Source organism: Eublepharis macularius, chromosome 19 (genome assembly GCF_028583425.1).
Source record: "Eublepharis macularius isolate TG4126 chromosome 19, MPM_Emac_v1.0, whole genome shotgun sequence".
NCBI classification, from domain to species: Eukaryota; Metazoa; Chordata; class Lepidosauria; order Squamata; family Eublepharidae; genus Eublepharis; species Eublepharis macularius.
Genome location: NC_072808.1, coordinates 15,458,544 through 15,470,795, shown reverse-complemented (window position 1 = coordinate 15,470,795; position 12,252 = coordinate 15,458,544). Strand labels below are relative to the sequence as shown.

At 45.5% G+C, this 12,252-nt stretch overlaps 1 protein-coding gene across 1 annotated transcript; it reads left to right on the top strand.

The window, feature by feature from the left end:
* The first annotated feature begins 7,565 nt into the window (after positions 1-7,565).
* Positions 7,566-9,205, top strand: LOC129346506 (olfactory receptor 1F1-like). The gene is made up of 2 exons (XM_055003851.1): positions 7,566-8,482; positions 9,142-9,205. Exons 1-2 carry the CDS (start codon positions 7,566-7,568, stop codon positions 9,203-9,205), a joined length of 981 nt encoding a protein of 326 aa, XP_054859826.1.
* Positions 9,206-12,252: the final 3,047 nt, after the last annotated feature.

The following is a 12,252-nucleotide window of genomic DNA, read 5'->3' as shown; positions in this document are numbered from 1 at the left end:
GATCGATTTCTCCTCCTTTCCTATCAGAGTACGGAGTTCCTACAATAAAGATCTCTTATTTCCATTCTAAATATAAACAAGTGTATGCTTTGTTCTTTTCTCTCTTGCACACACACCAGCCAGCAGAACCAGCTCATGACCACCTATAATCACGATTCCACTGCAAATGACAGACTCTAACAGCCCAAATATGGAATCTTTTAACTAGGTTTCTGGGGCCAACATACAATTTATTTATCATGGGGAAGAGAGAGAAAAGTCGATGCCACAGCTTTCTCTAGCAGTCCTCTCCTTCTTGCCTCCCTCCACACTACAGGCTCTTTTCTTCAGATGGCTCTTCTGCTGTCCTAGCTCTCTTTTTACTCCACATTCATCTAACAGCCAGTGTGTTATAGTGGTTGGAGTGCCAGACTAGGATCTGGAAGACTCGAGTTTGAACCTCAGTTCTGCCATGGAAGCTCACTTGATCACCATGGGCCAGTTCACACGATGGTTATTATGAGAGCAGGAGAGTGATGGGGTAAGCCAATGTACATCCTCATTGAGGGTGAAAATACAGGTAAAATAGCCAAATAAATTTATTCTCAGCGTCTAGGTGCTTAAGTCAATTAACAACAGCTGTGCACTAGCCACTCCCTAGTTTGTGACCCATTTGTATTTCTCTGTTATTTCTCACTTGTTCACACATATAGAGAGACCCATATTCTTGGTTATAGTAACTGAGAAGCAGAAGCACAGCTTGGCAGCATACAATAGAGGACTGAAAACCCTTTATTCCTTAACATCAGCCTTTACATGTAGAAAAAACACAGAATAGTATGTGTTTCGTAAACTTTCTACAGGGACTTTGTTTCACAATATCACTGGATGGCAAACCAGACACTCCTACTATATAAAAGGGCTAAGCGTATTCAAGACAACTCACTTCCTACCCTGATGTGCCACCAGAGGGCGCTGCTGTGAAGGGAAGCCCAGATGAGGCAGCCAGACCTCCAGAGAGCTCGCCATGGCAGGAAACCCAGGGCAGGATCAGGAGCAGTGCAATGCCCGCCCTCCACCTTTACCCAACTGGAATCATGAGCAAAGCAGGTGGCAATGTTCATCTCCTGCCCTTCACCCAGCTGGGATCAGGAGGGGAGCCATGACAATGCCCGCCCACTCCCTTCACCCAGCTGGGATCAGGAGCGGGGCAGGTGGCAATGCTCAACTCCAGCTTGGTGAAGGGCAGATGGTTGCTGATCTGCTAGAACTGACTGCATCTTTATGCATGCAGTTTTGTGAACACTCAACACAAACCAGTTTGGCAGGCATTTGTGGCTCTTTTGCATAAACAGATCATGTGCCTAACTCACATCTGATCAATACCTCAAAATATGAGAAGTTCAGCTGTTGACCAGATACAATCTTTCAGGCTGACTTATCTCACAGGGTTGTGATGCTAAAAGAGCAGAGAATCGTGTTTGCTAAATGGAGCTCCTTGGAGGAATGCAGGAGAAACAGTCATTAACTGCGCACGCACGCACGCACACACACACACACACTACACACAAAGTGAAGAAAGCAAGGTCAGAATTGTGCAATTATATTTTATTAAGCAATTTCCAGCATGTTTGAGCTGTCTTCATCAGGGGAATTTATTTAGCAATTAGACACAAACATTACCAGACGCAAAATTGCACTGCCTGCTAATACACCATAGGTAGAAGATGAATTCCTGAGATACCTACCATTTTTCTTTTAATGTGTGTTATATGTGTGAACGGCTTGCTCTGGCCTTCAGCATTCCAAGCGGCTCCACAAAATAAGCAATTTTCTATCCCCACCTTTTTTTGTTTCCTTTCCATGATACGAGACATGTCTGGCTATTTTTAAATCTAGAAAACCTTACTAGGCCCAAAATAATGTCAAGGGCGATACACAAACAAGGTCCCCCCCAAATTCCTAATTCTGGGTGCTGATAACAGCCGCTCACAACATCAGGCAGGACAGGTGTACCTATTCATTGATTTGTGAGACTTTGCAGTCTCTTGGGCCAAGCTACACATGACGAACGACACTTGAACGGCAAGTGTATTTCTCCCTGTTCACTTGCCCTCCACTCAATCCACTTGCCGTTCAAGTGTCATTCGTCATGTGTAGCTTGGCCCTCAGGCTTCATTCAGAGGTGTACCCAAGTGCAAGCTATGAATCCAGTCACAGGACACAGATACAAAACAAATAAACCTCACTGTTGCTAGCTTAAATCTATCTAAAACTTATATAGCTTGCCACCTAAGCATCTCGGGATGTTAGTTGTAGATGTTCCGGGCTGTATGACCGTGGTCTTGGCATTGTAGTTCCTGACGTTTCGCCAGCAGCTGTGACTGGCATCTTCAGAGATGTAGCACCAAAAGACAGAAATCTCTGTGTCTATGACACTGAGAGATTTCTCACATTGACACTGAGAGATTTCTGTCTTTCGGTGCTACATCTCTGAAGATGCCAGTCACAGCTGCTGGTGAAATGTCAGGAACTACAATGCCAAGACCATGGTCATACAGCCCGGAAAATCTACAACAACGTTCTCTGGCTGTGAAAGCCTTCGATAATATATCATCTCTGGATGGCTTTCTTGGTCGCTTATCTCACCCACTTGTTAGCATGTGAGCCCTCTTCCATGTCAGGCTGCACGGGGCATGCTGAAGCGACGAGCAGCGTGGAGCTTCCAGCTTCTCCCTTACATGATGGTATTGAATAGAGAATGGGTTACTTGAATGGGTCTTCTTGCAAGTAGCAAACAAGGGAAAGGCTAAGCAAGGTAACAAACGGGATCGTCCACCAATTTTTACCAGGTCCTCTCCCCAAGGATGCTAACAAGATGGGAGTTCTTTCCGAAACAAAGGAATTTTTTATTGAAAAGTCTCACACAGATAGCTAAATGGATTTATTACACACACACACACACGAGTCCTATAGAATAACAGAGAGAAAATGGGGAATAGCTATAGGCTTCAGGTGATAACTGCCTATCAGAGGAGTCGAGAGGTCTGCAGAGAAAGAAGTGAATGACCTGAGTTCTCAGAGAGTTCTGACTGTGCGGCACATGGATACAAGTAGGTGTGCGCACAGTGGTTGGAGCAAAGCCTAAATATTTATAGGGCAAAACAGACCCTTGGGGCAGATCAATCCTTGAACAAAGGACCTTGATGTTTGTCTCCTGGGATGGATAAAAGGTTTAAGCGACTTTGATCGGCAATCTGGTAAGTGACAAAAGGAAGCGATAGATTATTCCGGTGCCAGGCAATAAAACTGTTGTTTACATTAAGTGTCTCCAGGTATATGTGATAGACTTTGAAATTTAGATTAAGTATTTCCAGGAAGGAGTAAATTTTTTCCAGAGATGGTTGACGGCTCTCAATTGCCGGACAGGATTATCTTATCAAAGGGGGAAGGGAAGGAATATCCGAGGGATATCAAAATGGAAATCACTCATGCGCCTTTCTTGTTCAAGGATCTTGCATGTCCACAGCTGGGGGAGGGGAGGGGGTAGAAGCCAATCCTATCTAATCTCTCAGCATATTCGTATTTCAATTATCCCAGGCTGGAACTAGCAGCACCCTTCCCCCTCGAGCGGTGAGCTATTCCGGTTTGCAGTGCACCAAGGGCTTATGATCAAGCGCATATTAGACGGCGGAGAGCTAGGTAGACTGCTTACAAATGGATAGGAACAGGGATTGGAAAGAACCAGGTGAGCTGAAAGATCATCTTTTCAGGTCTTGGCGCATCACCTCACCAACCGAGAGCCAATAAAAGCAAAGCTGTTCATGCGTGTTCCAGCTGTCTGGGAAACAGAGGAGTGTAGATAGTGGTTCTGTGAGAGCAATCTCCCATGGTCACACACATGAATACAGAACCACCGCCAGCATGAAATAAGTGCCAGGTTCCAGCCTGGGGTAGCCAGGTCCCCACATGCTCCTAGCAGGACGGGGGGTCTGGCACTTACCTTGTGCCAACAGAATGCTCCTCTTCACATGCGTTCTGGCACCTGCGTGATGATGTCATTCCTGGAAATGACTTCGTAGTGCTAGCCCTGGGAGCGTTCCCACAGCAGGCGTGACAATGTCACTTTTGTGAGTGATGTTGTTGTGCCCCTTGGGAGTGCACACACCACACATGCTCTTGAGGTGCCTGTTGGTGGCGGGCGATGCACCAGCTGATTGCTGATGGATCAGCAGGCAACAGTTCAACCTCCTGGGAGTTTGCCCGTCACTGGCAGGCACCTGGGAACCCTATGAAGGGTCATCAGGTCCTCTTAGCCTCTCAGCATGAGGGGGGGATCTGGCACTTACCTCGTGCTGTCTCTGTGCCTGTTTTCCTGGCACATGACTGGTGACATCACTTCCAGGAAGTGACATCACTGTGCCAGATGTGTGTGTGCTCCCGCACTTTGCACAGGACTGATTCTGGTCTATTTGGCCTCACTTCAGGAAGTGACATCGTGGCTTCCCCCCATCATCTCTTCATGAAGTGCTGGTCATTTCGCTCCACAGACCTCCTTTGTCGAGACTCGTAATTATCGTTCCCCCTAAAATTGCTTTCTCCCCCTTTCCTCCCTGACTTCTTCTTAGTCAGCCTCAAATATGTGCCATGTGTGCTCTGTGCTTGTTTGTTTGCCTTTTTATTTCTTTAAATAAAAAAACCTTTCCAGTTGAACATCTGCCTGTTTATTTCAAGCGTTATGGGGGAAATCCCCATAAACATTGGTGGAATATCCGTTACCACCTCTCCCTCTCCTTTATGCTAATTCCTCCAACTAACTAGGAGACTGGCTATTTGGGTAACACCACCACCACTCTTCTGAGCAAAAATGGAAACTTTCCTTCAGCCTAAAGAACATTCCTCCAAGTTAAGTGGCTCTTCCAGTCCTGAAGTTCTGGTCATTAAAATTTTATTTAAACAATAAACTACACACAACACAATAAACAACAAACAAAGAGAACAAGAAAACACACACACTTCTAAACATAACACACTAACAATACATAAATCTATAAAATTAAGAAGAAAAGAAAACAAAAACAAAAAAACCTAAATCACACTACAAGTTCCGATTTTCTCCTAAAGTTCTGAGGTTGAAATAACTTCCTCCGCTCTAAGTAGGATTAATTTCATTGTGTGTAAGAACAACTCTAAAGAGAGGCGAATTTAATGTTTTAATTTTCTGAAATTTCCTCTGCCAATGCCAGTCTTGGAATATGAAACGGGAGAAAAGATGCTACGTTAGATCATCTCTTTTTGGCGGCACAGTTGACCTGATGGCTTCATGCTACAGATGTTGCAGAACAGCCCGTATTTTGTCAACCAGTTCTCTGTGGAGCTAACTACTCGTGTTGCTTCACTCCTTAGCAACCACAGGTGACTTCACTCAAACTCTCCCCCTCCTCTTCTTTAGTACCTCATCTATATAGTCCTCTTTAGCTTCTTGGACACATTTATTGCAACAAGCTTATGACTGAGCAGTGCCTCTCAGAATTCCACTCTTTGAATTTTGCAAGCACAGATGAGATCTGGTTTTTGCACAAGAAAAGAATATGGACACTAATGCGGCACAATTAACAGCTTTCTCACTTGCATTTCTTCTCTATTTTCTGTATCTTTGCTATTCCTTTGTGAGATTCCTGCTTTCTCCTTGAACATTTATTTCCCATCGAAATCTTCTGTGCTGATCAGCTTCTCCAGTTTCTTCACAAATGTCCAATTTTCCAGATAGGAAATAACAGACTTTGGTCTTGTTCCATTTCATATCATCCAGGATGTGTCCTGGGCTTGTCTTGTGGAATTGGTGAGAGTCAACAAGGTGAGTATAAAGCTCATATCTCTCCTTTTTACAAGTAAAACATTCTGATACAAAATCAAGAGGATAAAAAATCAACTTTAGGTGAAATGGTATCTCAGAAAATGTTTCATTAACTCGTACGCACAGCTGATTCTTGGTCAAGATCCCTCTTAGGTTGCATGATTTTAAAATTAGGGGTATCAGATTTGTCTATTCAATATGCCAGGGTCCCTTCTGAGTGTTTAAGGAGATAAAATTTTGTGTTAACTTGTCAATGTGCTTTTTAAAACCAATGGTGTAGATTTAATATAATGATACGAGGTTTAAATCATAACTTTGGTTGATCATATCTAACATGAAGTATCATGCACAATAAACTACAGCTCACAAGTATTCGCCTGAATCCATCTACAGGAGTATACACTCCTTGTCACAGCAATGTCCTTCGACTAATTGCAGAGCCAGCTTGAGAGGGAGGGCAAGGTAATAACGACACAGACCACGGGTGGAGTTTAAACAGCCACAACTTTATTGCTTACAGCTTACAGCAGCCTTGGTGCTGTATGGGGCATGAATTCAGGATCGGCGAACCTGTGTCCTGGTTACAGACTCACGCGGACAGCAGGCAGGGGAAAGTTCCCAAATTGTCAGAGCAGGACAAATCACAGTTCCAAGGTTCAGACAGGCACAGGTTTGACCACACTCACAGCTTTGAGTCCAAAGGGGGTATTCCAGAATCAAGTCCACAATAACAGGTCAGAGACGAGGGAATCCGTTCTTGACACAGCAGCAAGGTCAGTAGTAAGCAGACACATTGCTTCTACACAGCCACTCCCTTCTCTGCTGCTTTTCAGCCTCACGCTGCTCAGCCACTTGTGCTGCATCCTGTACCTGCCAGCTCTCTCAGCCCTGATCCTGCAAGCACTCGTCATCACTACTGATGCTGGGCTGGTGCTGAGCTGCTAGCCTGGCACTGCGCCTTCTGGCTTGGAGGGCTCTCCTTGCCCTCCTCTGACTGCGCTCCTGAGGCGCTCTGTTGCTGGCCCAGGGCTGGGAAGCTGAGGGGGGGGGGAGTTGGCTGATGCCTAGCTCTCTGTTGCCGGCCCAGGGCTGGGAAGCTGAGGGGGGGGGGGAGCTGGCTGGTGCCTTGCTCTCTGTTGTTGGCCCAGGGCTGGGAAGCTGAGGGCCCAATGTGCTAGACTGCCTCTTCCTGCAGTGCCTCTGCTGCTGGCCGTGGATCTGGGTCAGGTTCGCCAGCTGCCTCTTCCTCTGTGGAAGAGCTGCCTCTTCACCTGTGCCCTTCTGCTCTGCTGTGCTCTTCTACAACAACCTGCCTCCTAGCCGATGACCCCCTCACCCTCTCCGACTACCAGCTGAGGGGGATGACAGTAAGTGGGGCTCTACCTGGGCATACACCTCTGTGTAGTTCTCTGTCACCTAGAAGCAAGCATTCTCCAACAGCCCCCCAAGCTGGCCTGCATCACACCCAAGATCCCTTAAGGGGACCCCCAGCTATGGGAAAACAGTGCATACAGGCCGTGTTTCAGCTAGGATTCTGGTGAGAAACAACCCTCCTTCCTTCCAGTTTGGGGTGGGGAGAGAGGATGCACAATTTACCCTGTTCATTATATTATGTTGGAAAGCGTACCCATACCTATGATTGGCCATTTCTGAAACTCCATGAAATGGAGGAACGAGGTGCGGACAAGACTGCGTTCTCATTTCCTTCCTTCTCCTCCTCAGCTTGGCCATGGAAAAGGAACATGGGAACCAAACCAACTTTGCTGGATTCATCCTCTTGGGTCTCTCCACCTCACCCAAGTTCCAGGGTCTCCTCTTCCCCCTCTTCCTCTCTATGTACTTGGTTAGCCTGCTGGGGAACCTCTTGATCATCTTGGTGATCTGCTCCAACAATGCCCTCTTCCATACCCCCATGTACTTCTTCCTCAGCCATCTGTCACTGGCTGACATCGGATTCAGCTCCAACGCTGTGCCCAAGATGCTACAGATCTTGGTGTCCAAGACGAACACCATATCCTATAGCGGATGCTTGACCCAACTGTACTTCTTTGTCGTTTTTTGCACCACCGATAACTTCCTCCTGGCCTCCATGGCATACGACCGCTACGTGGCCATCTGCCGCCCCCTACATTATAGTACGATAATGAGCTACAAGCGTTGCCTGCTACTGGCGGCTGGATCTTGGTTCCTGTCCAACGCCCAGGGCCTGTTGTATGTATTTTCGATATCTAGTTTTTCCTTCTGCGCTTCCCGGGAGATCCCCCATTTCTTCTGTGATGTCCACCCTTTAATCAAACTCTCCTGTTCAGACACTTCCTCTGTCGAAATGATGCTTATGTTTGAAGGTACGGCAACCATGCTCGGACCCCTCATGCTTATTGTCATTTCCTACATCTTCATTGTATTTAAAGTATCAAAGGTCCCCTCAGCTTCCGGGAAGTACAAGGCCTTTTCTACCTGCAGTTCCCACCTCACCACAGTGGCCTTATTCTACGGCACTCTGATCGGAACCTATATCCGTCCATCGTCCACCTATTCGGGCACAAAACTGAGCGTGGCATCCATTTTCTACACCGTTGTCACACCTATGCTCAACCCCTTTATATATAGCCTGAGGAACAGGGAGATGCACGGGGCCATGAGGCGGTCGCTGAGGATTTGCTTTCGGAAAGACAGAAGTGTGGGGCAACTGAGATCCAAGAAATGAACCAGCCCGGAAGGCTAGTATGTACGGCCCTCGACAGTAAGAGGCTCGTCTTTCTCTGAGTGCAGAAATTCTCTTAGCATGCTCATATGCCATATACGTAAAATAACACCACTTGCTTTCGATTAATTCAGACCACATAGCTACCACTCTTGTAATCGCTGGGCATATTACCACTGCCAAGATCATTCATTACATGTAGTTTTCCCTTTAGTGTATTTCATTGATACTGGTAAAGGTCAATGGGTGTCAGGCGATGGATGACAGGATATGGTAGACAGGGCTCTGTACCATTGCAACAAGAAATCCAAGCTCTTGGGTAAATGACTTTATTCAGAAATCCAATCTTTTCCATATATGTGTCCATAGAATACTCAGAGGCAAAAAAGCAACAGGCAGTACATAGTTCCTTGATAGGAATAGCAACTTGACGAAAGTACAAACTCTAAATACCCACCGAGTTCCCCCCTCCCACCTAGACCACAGATTAGCAGGGAAACTGGTCTGGGAATGCATGGAAGTAAACTACAATATTTCAGACATCACAAGGTCACGTCGGCGAGCCTCAAAGAAAGAACAGATAAGACAGCTGTGTTCTCAGGCTGTTGAGGAAACAAAAGGTACGGTTAGAGCATCTGGAAAATGGTATCAGGCTACAGCCTTAGCAATGGTTCAATACAGAGAGCAATGGATTTCCTCTGGTCTTTTAAATGCATTACGTGTAGATTGCAGGGGGGGGGGATTAATTTTTGTTAGTGACTGCAAGCAGGATTCCAGGGTGGTAAAAGAAGCACAGGTCACTCATGAATGTATTACCCATAAGCTGATGCTCTTATGGTTTGTGTATTATGGGGAGGGTCCGCTGTGGAGAGATTTAAACTGGAGCTATTTGTTATGTCAGAATCTGTGTGGGCGGTGGCTGAAACAATGCCCTTCTTTTGTAACAGGGGCTTTGGGAGATCCACCAGGTTTTTTGGTTCCATCCTCTTGTGAAAGAGTTCAAAGTATTTATTTTATAGACCAAAGAACCTTGGATTGACCTACCACCACTCTTAGCTTTTGCCGCTTCCTGATGCCTCCAGGAGTCAGAAGACATCTACTCCAAACATCAACTCGTTATTAACCATATAATCCTTTTGTATTTTCTTACCACTCTTCTGTAGCTTTTGGAAACAAATTCTGTCAATAGCGTTATGAGACGTAAGGGAAGAGAACCCCCTCTCCATTGGCTTTGGCAAAGCGTAAGTAGTGCACAATAGTGCACTTGAGGTAACAAATTTTTAGTCCCACCCCTTTTTTTTTTGCTGTTGGGAACAAGGTGGATTTCCTAAACCAGCCTGGAAATCAAGGGGCATCTAGCATTTCAATCTCCATTCATTCCCAGACTCCACATATACACTGAGGGCCAAGCTACACATGACGAAAGACACTTGAACGGCAAGTGGATTGAGTGGAGGGCAAGTGAACAGGGAGAAATACACTTGCCGTTCAAGTGTCATTCGTCATGTGTAGCTTGGCCCTCAGTCCTAAAGCTCCAAGCCTTCTTTCATTGGGAGCAGCAGAGTCAGTGGCTACCAGCACCTTCTCCTATACATCCTATATTGGTTTGTTTCTGGGCTACAGTGTGGCAGAAGGATTTGTGATGTGTCATCAACTTCAGCAGTCTCAAAAATTTGACTGGCCAGATAGGGAAAGCTCATTTTGTGGCAGGCAGGGAGGAAACAAACTTGGAGAGCTGCAACCCTTTTTGGTAAAAGGTTGGAGAAGTGTGGTACATTACGGTAGATAATGCTGCAAAAGTACTGCATGTAATCGCGTTTGACGCTTATTATTTTGTGACTACTCAGAAAAAGATGGTTTGAAACAGAGGAATAATGCACCAGATTACCCATGGTGGTCACAACCGGAAGGATTTACCCCCAAAGGAACTGTGAATCAACTTGGACTCTTTAAAATACAATTGTTCATCTATGAATATTTATGAATTTTTTGAGTACACATATCGATTGTATCTGATTATTTATTGTACCTTTTGTGAAGGATAAATAGGCCCCAGCATTTTACTGATCAGAGATTCTTTCGATGTATGTTAGAATCTTGAGCAATTGGGTATCTGTACTTTGTATATGGTTTTGAATGTTTTCAGCTTGACCTTGTCACAGCTTAGATAAATATATGTTAGAACTGGTCATTAAACACAATAAAAATGACTTTGCATTTTTGATACTTAAAATTGTTCCGGGCCAGTTAAAGTATCAAATAGTTTAGTGTGTCTTAGACTTTTTCTAATCGATTTCTTAGTTTTCACAGCTATTGTATTTTCTTTGCTGTTTTTAAAAGCTCGTGGCAAGATTTATTTATTTATATTTTCCTTTCATTCATACCCAACCTTTCTTCTCGATGGGGACCCAAATTAACAGACTTCATTCTCGATGGTTGTTGTGGGTTTTCCGGGCTGTATTGCCGTGGTCTTGGCATCGTAGTTCCTGACGTTTCGCCAGCAGCTGAGACTGGCATCTTCAGAGGTGTAGCACCAAAAGACAGAGATCTCTCAGTGTCAAACTGTGGAGAAGATGTTAGCAGGTGATTTATATCTACTCAGGAAGGTGGGTTGGGCTGTGTCATCCTGTAAGGGTTTCCCAGGGTGTGGGAGACATCATTCTCCTCTCCTCCATCTGTGAGGTCAGTTATCTGAGAGTTTCGACTGGTCCAAGGCCATCCAATGAGCTTCCATAGCAGAATGGGAAATCAACCTCCCCGATCCTAGTGCATCACTCTAGCCATTATACCACACTCTCAAGCTGACGGCTATTTATATCAGTCTGTCTGCTCCTCCCCCCTTCAACAAAAGTTTTCCATTATTCTCTTCTCTCAAGAAAACTCACCATGAAAAATGTAGTCCTGATACTCTTTATTGCTCACGCGAAATGGGGAGTGTGAAACACCAGAAATCTCACAATCTCAAAGAAATGCATGTTACAAGAACGTATACTGGCGTACGATAAAAGAGAAGCAGTTGATTTCCACTAGGAATTTGTCTTTTGCACATTTGGTCAGTAACCTGCATTCCTCCATTCACAGCACAGTGTATATTTTAGTATATAGTATTGTGTGCAGTTCTGGAGGCCTCACTTCAAAAAGGTTGTGGACAAAATCGAGAGGGTGCAGAGGAGAGCGACGAGGATGATCAGGGGTCTGGAGACTGAGCCCTACGAGGAAAGGCCGAGGGCCTTGGGAATGGTTAGTTTGGAGAAGATTGAGGAGGGACATGATTGCTCTCTTTAAGTATTTGAAAGGCTGTCATTTGGAGGAGGGCAAGGAGCTGTTCCAGTTGGCAGCAAAGGGTAGGACCCGAAACAATGGGCTTAAATTACATGCACAAAGGTACCGGCTGGATATTAGGAAGAACTTTTTCATGGTCAGAGTAGTTCAAAAGTGGAATCAGCTGCCTAGCGAGGTGGTGAGCTCCCCCTCATTGGCAGTTTTCAAGAAGAGGCTGGATGACTATTTGTCAGGGATGCTTTAGGCCGATCCTACACTGGACAGGGGGTTGGACTAGATGGTCTGTATGGCCCCTTCCAACTCTAGGATTCTATGGGCCAAGCTACACATGACGAATGACACTTGAACGGCAAGTGGATTGAGTGGAGGGCAAGTGAACAGGGAGAAATACACTTGCTGTTCAAGTGTCATTCGTCATGTGTAGCTTGGC